Source organism: Salmo trutta, chromosome 22, assembly GCF_901001165.1.
Source record: "Salmo trutta chromosome 22, fSalTru1.1, whole genome shotgun sequence".
Taxonomy (NCBI): Eukaryota; Metazoa; Chordata; class Actinopteri; order Salmoniformes; family Salmonidae; genus Salmo; species Salmo trutta.
In genome coordinates, this window is record NC_042978.1 from 3,544,422 (window position 1) to 3,566,747 (window position 22,326).

Genomic DNA, 22,326 nt, shown 5'->3' on the forward strand with positions numbered 1-22,326 from the left:
GACTTTGATTTAGCTTTTCCAGTATTAGTAGCCATATTATAAGTTCAACATTTGTAAAACACCCATTTTTCATAACTTCATAACTCTCCATATTCTTATAATTTTTGTCCAAAAGGCTTGCTGTGATATATAATAAGGCAGTGACAACAAAAAGACAGTCACACAGTGGAGGAATAAATTCAACTATATGTGCATTTGTTTCATCAAAAAAACGGAGAGCAACATCTAACATCTAATTCTTTTATATAAATGTTTTTATCAAGGGAGGCCAAATGCTTGCTGGCATCAATCAATCAATTGCTACAGCAGCAACATGTCATAGTCTTTTGTTCCAGATAGCATCATATACATGGGCTACACATACTGAGACAGAGGGTCGCTGTTTCCCTCGCTCTGATGATTTCTCCAGTGAGATTCAGCCACTTGCAATTGACGGAAAATTATGAAAACACAGAGAGACAAAATAAAAATTATTTCCCTTGGCTCAATGAATACACACCACTGACTTTAGTGCCTTATTGCAAACAGGATGCATGCTTTTGAATATTTGTATTATGTACAGGCTTCCTTTTCACTCTGTCATTTATTGATGCCAGTATTGTGGAGTAACTACAATGTTGTTGATCCGTCTTTAGTTTTCTCCTATTATAGCCATTAAACTGTGGAACTATTTTAAAGTCACCATTGGCCCCATGGTGATTTCCCTAAGCAGCTTCCTTCCTCTCCATCAACTGAGTTAGGAACGACAACTGTATCTTCAGGCTGTAACAGCAAAATGTGGACAAAGTCAAATAGTGTGAATACTTTCTGAAGGCACTGTATGAATACATGTAGTCAGCTTTGAAATGATGGATTCATGTTCATTTCAATATGGTTACAATCCATGACGTTTTGATGACCACCCTCTACATATGGAACATTTTCCAGAGCTCTCTGAGATTAGATGTTCTGGTCCCTCTTTGTCAGTTCAGAGTAATGATCAGAGACCTCTGTTGATTGTCTGTTTTTCTTCATGTTTTGTAATTGTGTATATTGTATATTGAATGTATGCAGGGCTCATTTGTAAAAGAGACTCTAGTCCCTATGATGACTTCCCTGTCAAAATAAAGTTTAAATAAATAGAAATAATATACAGTACCAGTCAAAAGTTTGGACACACCTGCTCATTTAATGTTTTTTCTTTATTTTTACTAATTTCTACATTGTTGAATAATAGTGAAGACATCAACACTATGAAATAACACATATGGAATCATGTAGTAACCAAAAAAGTGTTAAACAACTCAAAATATATTTTAGATTTTAGATTCTTCAAAAGTAGCCCCCTTTGCCAAGAGTGTGCTGTCATCAAAGCTGTCATCAAGGCGTTCTCTCAACCAGCTTCACCTGGAATGCTTTTCCAGCAGTGTTGAAGGAGTTCCCACATATGCTGAGCACTTGTTGGTTGCTATTCTTTCACTCTGCGGTCCAACTCATCCCAAACCATCTCAATTGGGTTGAGGTCGGGATGATTGTGGAGGCCAGGTCTTCTGATGCAGCGCTCCATCACTCTCCTTCTTGATCAAATAGCCCTTACACAGCCTGGAGGTGTGTTGGGTCATTGTCCTGTTGAAAAACAAATGAAAGTCCCACTAAGCGCAAACCAGATGGGATGGTGTAATGAGTGTATCCTCTGCAGCAGAGGTAACTCTGGGTCTTCCTTCCCTGTGGTGGTCCTCATGAGCGCCAGTTTCATCATAGCGCTTGATGGTTTTTGCGACTGCACTTGAAGAAACGTTCAAAGTTCTTGAAATTTTCAGGATTGAATGACCTTTTTTCACGTCTTAAAGTAATGATGGACTGTCGTTTCTCATTGAGCTGTTCTTGCCAAATAGGGCTATCTTCTGTATTACCCCCTACCTTGTCACAACACAACTGATTGGCTCAAACGCATTAAGGAAAGAAATTACACAAATGAACTTTTAACAAGGCACACCTGTTAATTGAAATGCATTCCAGTTGACTACCTCTTGAGAGAATACCAAGAGTGTGCAAAGCTGTCATCAAGGCAAAGGGTGGCTACTTTGAAGAATCTCAAATTATAAACTATATTTTGATTTGTTTAAAACATTTTTGCTTACTACATCATTCCATATATTTTATTTCATAGTTTTGATGTCTTCACTAATATTCTACAATGTAGAACATTGTAAAAATAAAGAAAAATCTTGGAATGAGTTGGTGTCCAAACTTTTGACTGGTACTAGATACATCAAGCTGACATTTTTATTGTACCTTTGGAAGTACTAATATTAAAATGACCAAAATACTCCTGAATTTCAAAACTGTCATTTTAGCCTGTGGTGCCTCACCTTAATTTAATGGAAATACCTAAACAAGAACATGATTTGGGTTCAGTTGATTTTCTTTATTTGACAGTAAGTATGATCACTCTTTATGGGGCGGCAGGTAGGTTAGTGGTTAGAACGTTGGACTTGTAACCGAAAGGTTATTGAAAATAAGAATTTGTTCTTAACTGACTTGCCTAGTTAAATATAAATAAACTATGGTTGTATTCTTATTTTTATGATGTCACAAATATTGCTTGGATAATTGTCACGTTTGTGTGTAGAGAAGGACCAAGGTGCAGCGTGAGTATCGTTCCACATCTTTATTAATATGTGAAACTATGCAAGACATACTATAAACAAAACAACAAACGGTGACGACAGAGGTGCAACATGCACTAACTCAAAATAAGATCCCACAAACAGTTGGGAATAGGCTGCCTAAATATGATCCCCAATCAGAGACAAAGATAGACAGCTGCCTCTGATTGGGAACCATATCAGGCCAACATAGAAATAAGTAACATAGATTTCCCACCCTAGTCACACCCCGACCTAACCAAATAGAGAATAAAAGGGATCTCTAAGGTCAGGGCGTGACAATAATAAAAAACAGGGTTGGTTTTGATGAAGATTATGAATGGTTAATAATCACTGCATGAATATTCAGAGTCTCAGCACATTAATGCAATTTGTTGTCTCGGATGTTGATTACAAGAGCTCCAAAAGTAATCACTTGGACTACTGCTGATCCTCCTGGCTTGTATGTGTATGCCTTCGTACACCATTAAGCTTCTGAAACTTTTAGGCCCCATTCAAAAATGAATTGACAGAGCTGTGGTGCTGCAACAGTTCCCCTGCCATTACACTGACTTTGAATCCCCCCTCATTTTCATATTAATGGATTAGTCCATGCTGTGCTTATCTGATAACTGTAAGGATGACTACATTAATCATATGGCAGTCAAATCCTCTTATCTGGTGCATTTTCCCTTATTGTATTGGGGTTTTCAGAAGCTGATCAAAAGACCCATCTGAGGAGTCAAAGTGGCAGTCCCTTATTCTACTTTGAAGTATCCATACTTTGATGTTGCTTGGGGGGAAATTATATTCTGGTCAAATGAAAGAACCAGGAACTAAATGTAATCACAGAGGAAGTCTAGGACTTCAAAAGGGGCCATTTGGCATAGAAGATATGGACCAGCTATTATGTAATGGCAATTGGTCCAATGGACTAGGTTGTAATGGTATAATCAAATGTCTCCATCTACATCATTTTCAGTGTGTTGGATGTGTACAGAAATACACTACATGACCAAAAGTATGCAGACACATGCTCGTCGAAAATCTAATTCCAAAATCATGGGCATTAATATGGAGTTGGTCCCCCCTTTGCTGCTATAACAGCCTCCACTCTTCTGGGAAAGCTTTCCACTAGATGTTGGAACATTGATGCGGGGACTTGCTTTCATTCAGCCACGGGTATTATTGAGGTTGGGCACTGATTTTGGGCGATTAGGCCTGACTTGCAGTCGGCGTTCCAATTCATCCCAAAGGTTTTTGAAGGGGTTGAGGTCAGGGCTCTGTACAGGCCAGTCAAGTTATTCCACTCCGATCTCCACAAACCATTTCTGTACGGACCTCGCTTTGTGCACGGGGGCATTGTCATGCTGAAACATGAAAGGGCCTTCCCCAAACTGTTGCCACAAAGTTGGAAGCACAGAATTGTGTATAATGTCATTGTATGCTGAAGAGTTAAGATTTCCCTTCACTGGAATTAAGGGACCTAGCCCGGACCATGAAAAACAGCCCCAGACCATTATTCCTCCTTCACCAAACTGTAAAGTTAGCACTATGCATTGGGGCAGGTAGCGTTCTCCTGGCATCCGCCAAACCCAGATTCATCCTTCGGACTGCCAAATGGTGAAGCATGATCTGATGGCTACCCGGTCTATTTGAATTGATCCCCCCTTTTTTTACACTGCTGCTACTCTCTGTTTATTACAGTGCCTTGCAAAAGTATTCACCCCCGTGGCATTTTTCCTATTTTGTTGCCTTACAAACTGGAATATATATATATTTTTTGTGGGGTTGTATCATTTGATTTACATAACATGCCTACCACTTTGAAGATGCAAAACAGCCTGGAGGTGTGTTGGGTCATTGTCCTGTTGAAAGACAGATAATTGTCCCACTAAGCGCAAACCAGATGGGATGGCGTATCGCTGCAGAATGCTGTGGTAGACATACTGGTTAAGTGTGCCTTGAATTTTAAATAAATCACAGACAGTGTCACCAGCAAATCACCCCCACACCATCACACCTCCTCCTCCATGCTTCACAGTGGGAACCACAGATGCAGAGATCATTTATTGGTTACTGCATGATTCCATGTGTGTTATTTCAAAGTTTTGGTGTCTTCACTATAATTGTACAATGTAGAAAAAAGTAAAAAAAGAAAAACCCTTGAATGAGTTGGTGTGTCCAAACTTTTGACTGGTACTGTACATATTACCACAATTACCTCGACTAACCTGTACTCCCGCACATTGACTCGGTACCGGTAACCCCTTGTATATAGCCTCGTTTTTGTTATTTTATTGTTGCTCTTTTATTTTTTACTTTAGTTTATTTAGTAAATGTGTTTCTTAACTCTTTATCTTAAAACTGCATTGTTGGTTAAGGGTTTGTAAGTAAGCATTTCACTGTAAGGTCTACACCTGTTGTATTTGGCGAATGTGACAAATACGATTTGATTTGATCCATCACTCCAGGGAACGGTTTTCCACTGCTCCAGAGTCAAAAGGTGGCTAGCTTTTACACCACTCCAGCCAACACTTGGCATTGCGAATGGTAATCTTAGTGTGCGGCTTCTCATCCATGGAAACCCATTTCATGAAGCTCCCGACGAACAGTTATTGTGCTGTTGTTGCTTCCAGAGGCAGTTTAGAACTCGGTAGTGAGTGTTGCAACCGAGAACAGACGATTTTTACGCGCCACACGCTTCGGCACTTGGCGGTCCCGTTTTGTGAGCTTGTGTTGCCTACCATTTTGCGGCTGAATTGTCATCCTTTGCACCATATTATTCATATTATTTATATTTGAACTTTGAACTTTCTTCAAACTACAAATCTACCATTCCAGTGTTTTTCTTGCTATACTTTATTTACTTTGCCACCATGGCATTTTTTTGCTTTTACCTCCCTTATCTCACATCATTTGCTCACATTGTATATAGTCTTATTTTTTTTTCTACTGTATTATTGACTGTATGTTGTTTACTCCATGTGTAACTCTGTGTTGTTGTATGTTGTCGAACTGCTTTGCTTTATCTTGGCCAGGTCGCAATTGTAAATGAGAACTTGTTCTCAACTTGCCTACCTGGTTAAATAAAGGTGAAATAAATAAAAAATAAAAATAAAAAAAATAAAAATTGCTCCTTTTGTATAAATAGTGTACCTTGAAACAACAAGTACATTTAGTATACCATATTTGATATAGTCTAGCCCACTCATTGAACAGTATAATATTATTGTTTTCTATGTCACTGTTGTGTAGTTCTAAAATATGGTGAATCAGTTTTTTGGAATTGTAATGGTAATTGATTATCTACCTAGCTACTACTGTGCTCTATTCTGATTGGTCAGATGTGTATTACTTGAGGACAAGAAGTAGTTGAATTGATGCATGGCTGTAACTGTGGTCAGTCAAAGATTATCTATTATATTGAGAAGATGGTTGACTGCCCACTCTAACAATGGAAATACATATCCGCAAAGGTGATAGTAGGCGAGATCAGGTGGGAGCATTCTAGCCAATGAGAGGACATGTACATGTGTGAATACCAGGCACATCTCCAATATAAAATAGTTTTTCACAAAGTTGCCGGAATCTCATGTGCATTACACTTATATCAGTACACTCGTAACAACCTAAACATTATGAAACAAATATTACATCAAATAAGCCTCACCTATCAAAATAGCAATTCACTTTTATCTTGACCAAATTCGACACTCTCTCATTGCTTCCCATACTCACTTGTTCTGCTTAACACTTATTTACATGTGGACAGATTTTGGGCGGAGTCGATCTTCTTGCTTTGCCTCTTCCTCTCTTCTCGTTCGGCTCTTCTTCATGCAAAAGGGTAATCGATCTCCGTCCAGTGTTTGTCAGCAACGCGTCATACATCCACCACCTACAGAATTAAACTACACAGGTATCAAACTGACAGCAACGGATTTACGTTATACATTTATTCATATTTTAATTCTGAGCAATTGGGAGGGGTAAACCATTAAATAGAGGATCCCAACAACAATATAACATTGATTTTAAAACTCAGAGTACTTTGTGTTTGTTAAGATGCAGTATGTGTATGATTGACAAGAAACCAAGTAAGTGAAATCATAAACATGGCATCTTTTTCTTTGCTTTCTCTAGCACTCGAGTCAGCCATTTTGGTGAGATTGTGTGTACTGTAGATAGCTGTGCTGCAGCAGTCAGTGGAGTTTGACAGAATGATGAATTGCCCTGACTGACTGTCAAGTTCCTGTTCTTTCTCCAAATGTTTTCTTGTTTGCTTATTTTTTTCCACCCTTTCTCTTGGCAACCAAAATAATGCTGACTAATCATTAACTACATTTACTGAAGTGTGGCTATAGTATGGTATTTTGAAAATATAATTTGGCTTTAATATGCTTCCTGTAAAGTACATTTGCTTCATGTACAGTAACAAGAATAACAAAACAATGTTTGTGGAAGAGCAGCTGATTAAAGGAGATAAAGCAAAATTCCAATTCCAGTGGTTTTATATACCAGTGGAGGCTCCTCAGAGGAGGAAGGGGAGGACAATCCTCCTCAGTGAATTTAAAATGTAAAACATTAAAAAAGTTATCCATTTTAGATAAAACTATACAAAATATAATCACGTCACCAAATAATTGATTAAAACACACTATTTTGCAAAGAATGTCTACAGTAGCCTCAATAGCACTCTGTAGGGTAGCACCATGGTATAGCCGGAGGACAGTTAGTTTCCGTCCTCCACCATGGTACATTGACTTCAATACACAACCTAGGAGGCTTATGGTTCTCACCCCCTTCCATAGACTTACACAGTAATTATGACAACTCCCAGAGGACGTCCTCCAGCCTATCAGAGTTCTTGCAGCATGAACTGACATGTTGTCCCCCCAATCAAAGTATTAGATAATTAATCTAGTAATGAAAGCATAATCTACAGTCTTACTAAACGTTTCGGAACAAAAGGGTACCCACGGGCGCTCGCGTCATAGTAGTAATGGCCCTCCCCCTATGACCAACTTTCCAGGCCTCTCGTTCGGTCAGTTTCTACCAGAGAACACTTAAACCACTTTGTAAAGACTGTTGACCTCTAGTGGAAGCCTTAGGAAGTGCTAAATGAATCCTAACTCACGGTGTGTTTCATAGGCAAAGTGTTGAAAGTGATTCCACAAATCAGATTTCCACTTCCTGCATGGAATCTTCTCAGGTTTTGGCCTGCCATATGAGTTTTGTTATACTCACAGACACCATTCAAACAGTTTTAGAAACTTTAGAGTGTTTTCTATCCAAATCTACTAATTATATGCATATTCTAGTTACTGGGCAGGAGTAGTAACCTGATTAAATCGGGTACGTTTTTTATCCGGCCGTGCAAATACTGCCCCCTATTGTTGTGACTTAGATGAAGATCAGATCAAATGTTACGACCAATTTATGGAGAAGTCCAGGTAATTCCAAAGGGTTCACAAGCTAGGAAAGAAGGAAAGGAGGAAATAACTCTAGGAAAGGAGGAAAGGGAACTAGGAAATGAAGGAAAGGAAGCTTGGAAGGGATAAGAGACATGGAAAAGCTAGGAAATGAAAGGATAAGGATTTAAGAAAAGAGAACAGAAGGAGGGAAGGAAACAAAGTTAGGATAGGAGTCAAGGGATGTAGGAAAGCAGGAAAGGAAACAAGAAAATGTTGAATTAAGGGATGTAGGATTGGAGGAAATAATTAAAGGGATCTAGGAGAGTCTGAATAAATTCCTACTAAGGCTGATGCAATACCTGCTGACTCAACTCCTACTGAGATCGACTCCTACTGAGATCGACTCAGACTCCTACTGAGATCGACTCCTACTGACACTAGCTATGTTTCCATTGACTTGTCAATCAATCAAATGTATTTATGAAGCCATTTTTACATCAGCCGATGTCACAAAGTGAAGTGTCCAGTGATTTGTTTGTCAACGTTTAGAAAGTTGTTGTCAACATTTAGAAAGAAAATAGATGTGACAATTGCCTACTAGGGTGCATTTCCATTTAACTATCTTCCGTCAATAAAAATAGCTTGATGTAATGACATCACACCTGAAATAACAACTTTTTAGCAAAAATCTACAGTGTCGAATAAAAATCTAGTGGTTGAAGTGTTTCCATTACCCACTTAGGCAAATCGTGCATTAATAAATTGGTGACAACCTGTATACCCCCTCCCACCTATCTGTTTCATGTCTCAGGTAGCATGTGAAAGCCAGCATGGATAGAATTAAATAATTTACTAATATTTGCCATATTCTAATAATTCTTATGTGCCAGTGTATCGCCACGGATCGGCTGCCTACGCTAGTCCATGGATTGTGAATCTTACACTCCTGTAGATCTGAAATAATTGAATGGTGAAACTTGCTAGCCAACCAGAAAAAGCAAGGCGAAGCAATTTAAGCATTCTTGAAAGTCAGGACAATCCTTGTCCTGCGAAGTTGAAACACAGTTTCCATCATAATTTGTCACAATAAAGAAAGTTAGACAAAATAAAAATTCACCCGTCGAACAGATACATTTTTTGTTGATCTTTAGAAAATGTCTCATGTCTGCTGTTTCCATTACACATCGCAATAATTTTTTGGGCGAAATTGCTTTTTTTGAATAAAGCTGGGTCAATAGAAACCTGCCTAATGACTCAATTCTTACTGAGAGAGTCAATTCCTACTGTCAATGACTTAATTATTACTGAGAGAGTCAACTCCTATTGTCAATGACTCAACTCTTACTGAGATTGACTTAATTCATACTGACATTGACTCAAGTTCTACTGACTCAACACCTGAGACTGACTCAACTCCTACTGACAGTGACTCAACTCCTACTGAGAACGACTTAACTCCTGACAACGATGCAATTCTTACTGAGACAGAGTGTCCTAATATGGACACCGTATGTGAAATGCTTTTAATCCTATCTACAGTATGTATGGACACATATTTTTCCTAGCCACATGTGGCTAAACATTTGAATACAAAATGTTACTAAAATAATACTACAGGTCACAAAGGTGGGGTCCTCAGTCAGGTATGACTCAGTGGGTTTTAGATCCACTGTATTAATTGAGTCCCGGCTAGATGTTAATGTTCCAGATTGACAATAAACTCTGGAGGTTGATGTGTCAAGGCAGAGAAACTGTTTTTGAAGAGACACAGTGTGAAAGGAAAAGGGTTCTGGCCCGTACCTTGAGCAGGCCTAGAGGGGAGCCGCTGAGAAAGCCACTGCGTGGGTAGTACTCTATTTTCAAGAGTTTAAAGGATAAATGGATGTAAAAATGCAGCCTGTGCTATAATGGATTTCTCTGTGGTGCTCGTGCTATCTGTGTGTTGCAGCCCTGGAGGAAATGTACTCCGTGCTCCCTACACAATGTGGGAAATTGCTTACTGTGACTGCACTGAATACGAAAATTAACCTCTCTATGATTTCTTTAATTTGTTTGGAGTGACATCTCCCTCAGGTGTGAGGGGCTCCTCTGAAGCTTCCGAATACCTCTCAACACACACCGTCAGTGTCTTCTCTCAATGAAGTTCTCAGTGGAGGACCTTCGCATGGTTTTGTTCAACCAGGCAATTGTTGAGTGCTAATGGACCTGTATGTGATATCTTTTTTAAAGCCAGTGGCTCAGATTTTTCTTCACTTCTTCGTCAGATTGTCTACTATTTGTCACAAAGATACTGCTTGAGGTGGTTGAGTAGAGGTGGTCAGGGTTGAGACACTTAATACATTAATGGATACTCCAAGGATACATTTCTTATTACAGGCCTGCTGACCTTAGTTATTTCCCCTTCCCCTTTCTAATCAATAAGATAACCAGGGTTTCATTGTGCAGTCTGGGTAAGAGGAGACATACATAATTCAGGAGCAAAGACAATTTGTAGGGTGAATCTACTGTTGAGAAGTGCTCTTCTTTCAAACTTGCATTGAAGTATATTGACATTAACACACCGTAAAACTTCAATTAAACTCTGAATCTCAAATAGCCATCTGTCCCTTTTAATAGCCAGGCAACGGCACACATTCCAGCAAATAAACGGCTGTTTCAAATAATCACCAGGTCTAAATTTATTGTTACTTGGTTACCATGAATTGTTTACAAAGTTTGATGTTTGACTTGTTACATTAAATAATTCAGTAATGACTTGGAAAATGATGGCAATCATCCGTTTTTATCGCCAGTAAGAAACTGCTAGCTAACTGGCAAGCACAGAAACTGTCAACAACTTCGGGAGTACAGAACACTAGAAATTGGCCCTTTAATGGTGAAAGTAAAAACTGCCGTAAATGCACAGTCGGAGAATAATCATTGAAGGCGTTTTTGGTGATAAGTGGCACGAGGAGTGATGTACAAAACAAAACCATCAGGATAAAATAAATGGCACTGGAGGGAATCACAGCTGTTTTACAGGCTCTTGACAGATTGTGTTATTTTGTGTTTTTGTGCATAATGTTTCCGCCATCATTTTCTATGACCGAAAAGAGATTCTGGACATCAGATCACTAACCTCGATTTGGATGAGGTTTTCTACTTCAATGAGCGAATGACATACTGCACATCCCGGACCAGGCCCAAATCCCCGACACTCGAAGGAGGAAGAGGCGCCATTATAGAGGCTGGCGTGCGGGATACCGGACGAGACTACGTCGGCAAGTGGATAAACCACCACTGCCCTCCGTTTCATTGGAGAATGTGCAATCACTGGTGAATAAACTGGACGGGCTCTTATCAACGTGATCTGAAGAATTTGTTACGTTCCCCAACAAGAAAACCAAAAATTGTCACTCAAACAGAAAGGGAAACTAACAAAGAGTCACTGATAATAACCTAAATTAAACAGGTGGGGTTTTAGGAGGGGTTTTGAAAGACACTCATGAAAATTGACTAGCAACAACAACTGGGACCTAAAAGACACCCACCATGAGCTCCAACTAAATTTGCCCAAGAGGAAGCAAACAAAAGAAAAACCCACACCAAACTTAAAGATAGGAAGCAAACCTAAAAGTGGAGCAAAAGAAACAGGGAAGATCAGATAAAGGATTGTTTGTTTAGTAATCAAATAGGGAGAGCCAACTAAAGGTGTTAAACATTTCATCTTTCAAGACAACTGGAGCACTGGGCCAGACCCTCGTAAATATCCACTGGGCCAGTACAGGTGAAACACCTTCCCACTTACGAGATGGACAAGCCAGCACAGGTATAAAACATACTGCCTAACGAGGTGAAGCCAATCTGTTAACAAACTGTAATTTCCTATGTTTCTCCGAGTCGTGGCTGAACAAGGACATGGTAAATATAAATCTAGCTCATTTTATTATACATCGACAGGATAGAATGGCAGCGTCGGTCAAACTCAGGGGGGTAGTGTGTGTCACTCTGTTAACAACAGCTAGTGCTGTTGTTAACAAAGGTAGTCTTGAGGTCCTGCTCGCCTGAGTTAGAATAATTCATGATAAGCTGTAGACCATACTATTTGGTAACCATACTGACTACATGGAACTCTTCCACATCAAGTAACTCATGCAAGCAGTAAAATTAGATAAAAATAGAGATAAAAATACACCTCATCCCAAACCATCTCAATTGGGTTGAGGTCGGGTGATTGTGGAGGCCAGGTCATCTGATGCGCAATCCATCACTCGCCTTCTTGGTAAAATATCCCTTACACAGCCTGGAGGTGTGTTTGGTCATTGTCCTGTTGAAAAACAAATGATAGTCCACTAAGCGCAAACCAGATGGGATGGCGTATCGCTGCAGAATGCTGTGGTAGCCATGCTGGTTAAGTGTGCCTTGAATTCTAATAAATCACAGACAGTGTCACCAGCAAAGCACCCCCACACCATCACACCTCCTTCTCAATGCTTTACGGTGGGAACCACACATGCAGAGATCATCCGTTCACCTATTCTGCGTCTCACAAAGACGCAGAGAAATTTGGACTCATCAAACCAAAGTACAGATTTCCACCGGTCTAATGTCCATTGCTCGTGTTTGCTCGTGTTTCTTGGCCCAAGCAAGCCTCTTCTTGTTATTGGTGTCCTTTAGTAGTGATTTCTTTGCAGCATTTCGACCATGAAGGCCTGATTCACTGTCTCCTTTGAACAGTTGAGGTTGAGATGTGTCTGTTACTTGAACTCTGTGAAGCATTTATTTGGGTTGCAATCTGAGGTGCAGTTAACTCTAATGAACTTATCCTCTGCAACAGAGATAACTCTGGGTCTTCCTTTCCGGTGGCGGTCCTCATGAGAGCCAGTTTCATCATAGCACTTGAAGAAACGTTCAAAGTTCTTGAAATTGTACGTATTGACTGACCTTCATGTCTTAAATCCTCTTAAGGATCTTACCCTTTTTTAAATTTTCTCCTAAAATGACGTACCCAAATCTAACTGCCTGTAGCTCAGGACCTGAAGCAAAGATATGCATAATATTGATACCATTTGAAAGGAAACACTTTGAAGTTTGTGGAAATGTGAAATTAATGTAGGAGAATATAACATATTAGATCTGGTGAAAGATAATACCAACAAAAAAACGTGTTTTCCTTTTTTTCCCATCATCTTTGAAATGCAAGAGAAAGGCCATACTTTCAGAGGACAGCAGTTTGTGTGAAAAGTTTCAGACTGATCCAGTGATGAATTACTTTGCTGTGCAATATTTTGTATCAAGTCTGTCAGGAGTTTGCCCAAATGTGCCGAATTGGTAAATTATTACATTTTCAAATACATAACTATAGAGAACATACAACAATGCTATGGTAATAAAACATGTAAGTTTACACACTCCTAGGAATGTCATACATGATGGATCATTAACTTATACACTAACGTTCAGACATCTAGATGGCCGGGTGTGGTGGGTGTGGAGCCAGAGACAGCAGTGGGGTCAAAATGAGCTTTTGGTTGTTTGTGGGGGAAGGGTGGGGAGTGTCTGTGTTTACCCCACATCTGTTGCTATGGGGTAATGATGTTAGAGACAATGTAGGATGAATCACAATAATTGTTTGCCAAAAATGTAATTTTTGTAATGCAATCTTGGTTATAGGTAACAATCCATATGAACTGCCTACATTATTACACATATTATTAGTTAATTGTGGAAATAAAATAAGATATGCACGATTTATATATATATACATACAGTGCCTTGCAAAAGTATTCATCCCCCTTGGAGTTTTTCTATTTTGTTGCATTACACCCTGTAATTAAATAGATTTTTATTTGGATTTCATGTAATGGACATACACAAAATATTCCAAATTGGTGAAGTGAAGTGAAAAACATAACTTGTTTAAAAATATAAAAATACAAAATAAACAGAAAAGTTGTGCATGCATATGTATTAACCCCCTTTACAATGAAGCCCCAAAATAAGATCTGGTGCCACCAATAACCTTCAGAAGTCACAGAATTAGTTAAATAAAGTCCACCTGTGTGCAAGTCACATGATCTCAGTATATATACACCTGTTCTGAAAGACCCCAGAGTCTGAAACACCACTAAGCAAGGGGCACCATGAAGACCAAGGAGCTTTCCAAACAGGTCAGGGACAAAGTTGTGGAGAAGTACATATCAGGGTTGGGTTATAAAAAAATATCTGAAACTTTGAACATCCCACTGAGCACCATTAAATCCATTATTAAAAAATGAAAAGAATATGGCACCACAACAAACCTGCCAAGAAAGAGCCGCCCACCAAAACTCACAGACCAGGCAAGGAGGGAATTAGTCAGAGAGGCAACAAAGAGACCAAAGATAACCCTGAAGAAGCTGCAAATCTCCACAGCGGAGATTGGAGTATCTGTCCATAGGACCACTTTAAGCCGTACTCTCCACAGTGCTGGGCTTTACGGAACAGTGGCCAGAAAAAAAGCCATTGTTTTAAGAAAAAAAATATTAGTGTTCGCCAAAAGGCACATGGGAGAAGGTACTCTGGTCAGATGAGACAAAAATTTAGCTTTTTGGCCATCAAGTTAAACACTATATCTGGTGCACCTCTCATCACCCCGAGAACACTATCCCCACAGTGAAGCATGGTGGTGGCAGCAGACTTCAGTCCAATTGAGAATCTGTGGTATGACTTAAATATTGCTGAAGTTGGTTGCAATTTCAGTTTAATCCACCAGAAAAGACAAATAACACAACAAATATTATGGTTAAACTCAAATATAATAATTGATTAAAAAAACTTTATTTTTGGAGAAAATGTATACTCTGTATATTAAATCATAATTAGGACTGGTGGAGTTATGTCACATATGCAGCTAACAAGAATATATGGAAGTGTCTGCTCTACCCAAAATTACAACCAACTTATTGCAGCATTACCGCGGAAATGGAAGAAGCATGTGGAAGGGGGAGAATGTAAGGAACGTGTCTGTCTGCCCAGCATTAAATACCAAAATTGGTTAATGAAAATTGTAATAAATAAAAAAATATACCAGTTTCATTTCAGGACCAAAAAATTGACAGCTGTGCCATATAGAATGCAAAATTATTGGATAGAGATTTCCATTGTATCGATTACATGGCACATGGTTTATGAACAGATACACAAAACGACACCGATTCAAACCCGTTGACTTTTCCCACATTTTGTTACGTTACAGCCTTCTTCTAAAATGGATTAAATTTATTGTTTTCCTCATCAATCTACACACAATACCCCATAACGACAAAGTAAAAACATGTTTTTAGACATTTTTACAAATGTATTAAAAATACAAAACTGAAATATCACATTTACATAAGTATTCAGACCCTTTACTCAGTACTTTGTTGAAGCACCTTTGGCAGCGATTACAGCCTTGAGTCTTCTTGGGTATGATGCCTCAAGCTTGGCACACCTGTATTTGGGGAGTTTCTCCCATTCTTCTCTGCAGATCCTCTCAAGCTCTGTCAGGTTGGATGGGGAGCTTCGCTGCACAGATATTTTCAGGTCTCTCCGGAAATGTTAATTTGGGTTCGAGTATGGGCTCTGGCTGAACCACTCAAGGACATTCAGAGACGTGTCCCGAACCCACTTCTGCGTTGTCTTCGCTGTGTGCTTGCGGTCGCTGTCCTGTTGGAAGGCGAACCTTCACCCCAGTCTGAGCGCTTTGAAGCAGGTTTTCATCAAGGATCTCTCTGTAATTTGCTCCGTTCATCTTTCTCTTGATCCTGACTAGTCTCCCAGTCCCTGCCACTGAACAACATCCCCACAGCATTATGCTGCCAACACCGTGCTTCACTGTAGGGGTGGTACCAGGTTTCCTCCAGACTTGACGCTTGGCATTCAGGCCAAAGAGTTAGAATAATTAGATAATTTGTTTTGGTACTGTCCATATGTAGCTTGTTTTTGGTCACACGTTCAGGAATAGCTGAAGAATTGCATCATTTACCTGGAGTTAACTCTGCAAATAGCACTGCTGGGTGATTTGAAATGTCATAGTCAATAATATAACACTTTTAGCAAAAAAAAGTAGATTTAATTTACAAACATCACAGCACAGTTGAATAATATATGGCAAATAGTAATCAAGACTGGATGGTGTTCAGAGATAGATGTGAGGCGTTGACTGGAGCTGAATTGTGGGACTATAAATAAAACAATTATGAATGTAAAATGTACTGTGTTCGTAAAATATATATATATATACTGTAGGTTCAGAACTTTTGTGAAACAGCACAGTTAAAAATATTTAGCAAATATAAGTCAAAACGGGATGGTCTTCAGAGATAGATGGTAGGGGTTGAGGGTAGCTGAAGGATGGGACTAAGTACAAACAAAATATAACTATTGTAAAATATACTGTGTCCATAAAATGTATATAGTATGTATAAGCTGGAAGTAGAAGCCTAAGTGTTGTTGTCCATTAGTTACTCCAATTAGGGGAGGGGTGGTAGGGTAGGGAAAAATAATAAAGGATTTTTTTTTTTTTAAATTCAGGCTGTAACACAACAAAATGTATAAAAAGTAAAGGGGTGTGAATACTTTCTCAAGGAACTGTATATCATTGTAATAATTATTTTCCTGTATTTAGGAAATTGATATTGAAGCATCTTGTATACTGTATCTTCCTGAATATGACAATTTTTTTCCCTTTTATTTTTAGCCAGGAAGTATGACAGTGGAGAATATCTAAACATCACCGGTATCACAAGGGACCAAGCAGGGGACTATGAATGCAGTGCAATGAATGACATTGCCTCTCCTGACACCAAGACGGTGAAAGTCGTAGTCAAATGTAAGTACATCTCTGTCCTTGCTACAATTTGGCTGCCAAAGCAGATTCTCATCTATATCAATGTATACTGTTTATTGACAATGACCCAGATCTCTTTATGAGCCATCTAGTCAGATCGGCTGAAGTTTAAATGAAAGTCTTGGTTTGAAGTTTCTCAATATTTAACAAGATAATTCCCTTTTTGTCTCGTTGCCGAGGTGATTAATTCACGTTAAGGAAAGGTCTGGCTGTTTTTAAGGGCTATTCCATTATGCAGGTAATGAGTCTTTCAAAAAGTGTGAAGAGACTGTAATGAGGACCCAGAGCATTAATGAATGATAGTGGCTTTAGTTATCATGGTCACATGGAAATCAGCACTCCTAAGTATGAGGTGGAAGGGTGCTTGACAATTATTACTCTTTCCGTCCTCTTCTCTCTCGCTTTTAAGTCTTCCTCTCCGTTGATACCCTGTGCTGAATCACACCACCACTGTGACCAGTCACAAGTGTGTGAGGACAATGGTGACGCCTAGTTTGTTTGATGCTAACCGGGTCGATTAAGGATTTCTCAGATTTCTGAGTCGATTAAGTTACTGTAATGATGATATATTCAGAAAAGTAATCAGTAATACAATACCCTAGACAGTCATGCTTTCTACCTTTCCTTTCTACCTTTAGTTATCCTATAGTTGTCTAGACTTGCCATTATCGCCCCTTGTCTATGCTTACAGAAAGTTTGGCACCTGTTTGTGTCCATTTATTTTTTTAAATGGATGTCTTGCTATTATTTTGTACTTCAGAGGAATATTAGACGCCAATTATTTACAGAGACACGGCTTTTAAAAGATGAAAGATGCTTTGGCAACTGGAAATGTCTTAATGTCACTGAAGAGGAAATTCATAATGATTAATATGCTGTGCTATGGACACATTTACACTGGGATGGTGATTTGAATGGTCCTGAATACAAAGTGATATGTTTGGGGCAAATACAATACAACACACTACCATAAATTCCGGACTATAAGGCGCAACTTTTTTCCCAGGCTTTGAACCTCGCGGCTTAAACAATGACGCGGCTAATATATGGATTTTTCCCGCTTTCAATTTTTTTTTCTCCCAAAAAACACATTCTGTGACGTGCTCAGTTTTTTGCCGGCATGAAGCTTTCATTAGACCAATGAAATTGCCGAACGGGTTAAGGTCAAACAACTTTTTGTTTACTGTTTAGATTAAATCGAGCGCTCTCAAACATCCCATCATTCTGATTACGGTAGTCATTTTGTCACCCTCATCATGGCAAAGACACGGAGAAATGCATATGATGCAGCTTTCAAGTTGAAGGCAATTGATCTGGCTGTTGGAAAAGGAAATAGAGCTGCTGCACGGGAGCTTGGTCTTAATGAGTTGATGATAAGACGTTGGAAAGAGCAGCGTGAGGAATTGACTCAAAAAAAAGACAACTAAAGCTTACTGCTAATTTTTTATTTTTTGTTACAAGCCGTGTTTCGTTAAAGCCTATTTATTTTTGTTACAAGCCGTGTTTTGTTAAAGCCTATTTATTTTTGTTACAAGCAGTGTTTCGTTAAAGCCTGTGTAAAGTTCATTTGTTTCAATGTACCGGTAGGCACCTGCGGCTTATAGACATGTGTGGCTTATTTATGTTCAAAATAATATATATTTTTTAAATTCAGAGGGTGCGGCTTATATTCAGGTGCGCCTAATAGTCCGGAAATTACGGTACTCCATATTTTCAAGCATAGTGGTGGCAGTATCATGTTATGGGTATACTTGTAATTGTTATGGACTGGGGAGTTTTAAAGGATTAAAAGGTAACTGAATGGAGCTAAGCACAGGCAACATCCTAGAAGAAAACCTGGTTCAGTCTGCTATCCACCAGACACTGAGAGATGAATTGACCTTTCAGCAGGACAAGAACCTGAAACACAAGGCCAAATCTACAGTGGAGTTGCTTACCAAGAAGACTGTTCCTGAGTCACTGAGTTACAGTTTTGACTTAAATCTATTTGAAAATATATGGCAAGACCTGGAAATGGTTGTCTAGCAATGATCAACAACCAATTTGACAGAGCTTGAAGAATTTTGAAAGGAATAATGGGCAAATGTGGCACAATCCAGGTGTGGAACGCTCTTAGAGACTCACCCAGAAAGACTGTATTCGTTGCCAAAAGTGTTTCTACAAAGTATTGACTCAAGGATATGAATACTTATGTAAATGAGATATTTCATTTGAACATTTTCCCCTGGTGGCACTGGTCTCACTAAATTTTTCAGTTGGTGGCACCAGCCCATGATTTGGTTGCCTGAATACTGTAATTCAAAGTGCTTTATTATAAAGCGTAATAGACTACTGAGATGCTATTCAATAAGTTGTTCATCATCTTTTCATGTTGTGATTCTAAATATTTGAATGTGCAACCTAATCCAGTGATTGTCATGCATTTTGGGTTGACAATTATTGTTGTTATATTTAATGTGTTAAAATAGGGCTCCAGGATTTTCTGTTTTTTTTTCAATAGAGATTACTTTGCCTGCATCTTTATGTGCACTATTATCATAGGCTAATACTGAATATTTGGCTAGATCGCCAAATCTAAATATAATACCTAATGCTATGTAGTAGCCATGTAGCCACATATACTTGTAGACCTAAGTATATGTACATGTGTGTGACTGGGGGAATCTGCTGGGTGTGAATGTGATGTAGGGGAATGAAAATGGGAATGTAAGACAAGTTGCTGAGGTGAAAACATTAAGTTGAAACAATAGTGGGAGGAAACTCCACACGATTCAAGGTTGATGCATTCATGTTAGGGGAACATAGCAGAAGTGAAACTTTGGTGCAACTCCATAAGATTCAAGAGATGACATGTTACCCCAGGAAACCCATTGTGGGTGGTAACTGTAATAAAGTCTATATTTTACCCCATGATACCCATTGAGGGCGGTAACTGTAGATGACAAGGTAGCTTTATTCACATGAGGGGAATTTAGTGAAACAAGGTAGCTTTATTCATGTCAGAGGAATTTAGCATTTAACTGAGTCCTGTGCAACTCAATACGATTCAAGGTTGCTGTGTTCACTTCAGTGGAACATAGCAGGAGTGAAACTTAGGTGGAATTCCATACAGTGGTTCCTCCTTTAAAAGTTGTGAGCTTGCACAGCAGGACTTAGAGGTACCCAGTGTCATGGCTTCATTGCTCCAGACCACCATAAGGGGGAGTTAGAGCACTCATTATGCATTTGGGTCCCAAGGTTTTTATATTACCAATCATATCGAGTGGTTCCAATGATGAATTTGATGCAAGCCACCCATCCCTGGGTGAAGATGGCTGGCAAAACATTACGGTGGAACCAAATGTAAGTAGTTATAACGTCATAACAAGTCAAGAAAACATTTTACAATTGAGAGGAATATGTTAGTTAATGTAGAGACACAAATTTTGCATATTTTTTGTCATAAAGGTAATTTACGAAAATCAATATTTAGCAACTTAGCTGACTAGCTAACATTAGCCAGCTAGCTAGCTAGTGTTATGACAGGATAATTAATTTATCATTTGTGTTTTTTGATGTTTTAGGGACTCCTGAGAAAACCAGCACACCAGGCTGTCGTCTTGTGAAACAGTGGATGTAAAGAATCTAGCTAGCTAAAGCATTTACTGCAAATTGAATGTACAATGGTTGTAAGCTTGCCTTGCAATGCAGCTGAAGTAACATAGCTAGCTAACTATTTACTTGCTTATTGTGTAGTGGAGGATAAAAATAACGGTATGCCTATGGATGTGTAGCTAGGTACAGTATGTAGCCGATCTAAAACTTTAGGTTCTGAACTAATATTCATACCAATCTATGAACCTCAGCTATCATTGTTGTATCAACTTCAAGTCTGAATGAAGCCCATGGATAGAGTAGAATATAATAACTTTATTATGCAAGGATGCAAGTCCTATAAACATGTACTGTAGTTTTTACCACGCATGAGATTCCCACATTGTAGCCTGTACATTGACTTTTATTCACTGATCATGTACTCTTCCTTGGCAAATAAAGGTGCGGTTCAGGTATGAATCTCTCAGACATTCTTTTTTCAGTCATATCAATCTCCATTATTTGAATGATGCTGTGTCTGCATGGTTGTATTACAATTATACATGTCAGCAGTGTTTACCACTCCTGCTCCTGTGTCATCAATGATTACACATTGTAACTATGCAATAGACTAGAAACATGATTTAAGTAAAGGCTGATTTGTAATTTATATATACAGAAAAAAAATATGCATATCAAACTCCCTTCATCTGCATTAATCTGAGGACACAGGATAGTATTTCAATGAGATACTTAATTTCAACCAGTGGAGAATGTGAAACGCTTTATTGAAAGAAGTTCATTATCCAGATGTTATAAATACATGCATTATAATTATGATAATTGTAATATATTATAAATACAAGTTCAATCTGTACTTCAATGCACATATGGTGTGCATTATAAAACGAGGAAGAAAGACGAGGTGGGGAAAGAGGTGTAGAAGAGAGAAAGGGAAAGAGGTAATAACACCAGCAGACAGCATATGATTAATGAATTGCAGTGCTACCCTAATATTCTCTCAGTTCATCACAATTGCGGTGTCTCCTAACCAGCCTTGGGCCCCCAGTTGGCCCGAAGGTTATCTTAAGAACGTGTGAAGTGGCGATGACGGGACTGGCTTCCAGTCCCGTCATCGCCAGTCTTTATGCTGAAAAACAGACACATGAGGACAAACAATAGAAGATCATGTGAATAGAAGATACTGTATGTGACGCAGACACCTATCAGAGTGTACCTGAAACATTTAAATATAGAGCTATAGGGCTATGTGTCTCACCACTTGGATATTGCCAGGCTAACCCCCAGGGAAATCATGACTTGGCAGCAACAGATAGCAACAGATAGTCCAGTGAAAATGGCTGTGTTTTTGTGGTGTACATCTGAAAATTAGCAGCTGACATCTTAAGGGATTTTTAATTCATGAATGTGAGACAGGTTCCATGTACAACAAGACAGACAGAGGTGAAGAGAAAAAGAACACAGAACAGTTTAATTACCTCTGGTTATGGACACTTTTGCCAGCAATAAAGCTTCCACGGTGTCACGTCCTGACCAGTATAGGGGTTATTTGTGATTGTAGTTTGGTTAGGACGTGGCAGAGGGTATTTGTTTTATGTGGTTCGGGGTGGTGGTTTGTTTAGAAGGGTGTTTGATTTATTATTTCCGGGTTTTGGGTTATGTTTTTGTAATTCTATGTTCTTTCTAGTTTAGTATTTTCTATGTTAGGTAATTGGGTGTTGGACTCTCAATTGAAGGCAGGTGTTTGTAGTTGCCTTTGATTGAGAGTCCTATATATAGGGATGTGTTTTGTTTGTTAACCTCTCTGGGCCAGTGGGACGCTACTCAACAGCCAGTGTAA

At 38.9% G+C, this 22,326-nt stretch overlaps 1 protein-coding gene across 3 annotated transcripts in view; it reads left to right on the top strand.

Moving 5' to 3' along the window:
- Positions 1-22,326, top strand: part of negr1 (neuronal growth regulator 1) — a 399,034-nt gene that overhangs the window by 207,153 nt on the left and 169,555 nt on the right. For all 3 annotated transcript variants that reach the window (XM_029706299.1, XM_029706300.1, XM_029706301.1), the window contains exon 4: positions 16,743-16,874. In XM_029706299.1, coding sequence (XP_029562159.1) covers positions 16,743-16,874 — 132 coding nt within the window. The remainder of the gene's footprint in view (positions 1-16,742; positions 16,875-22,326) is intronic.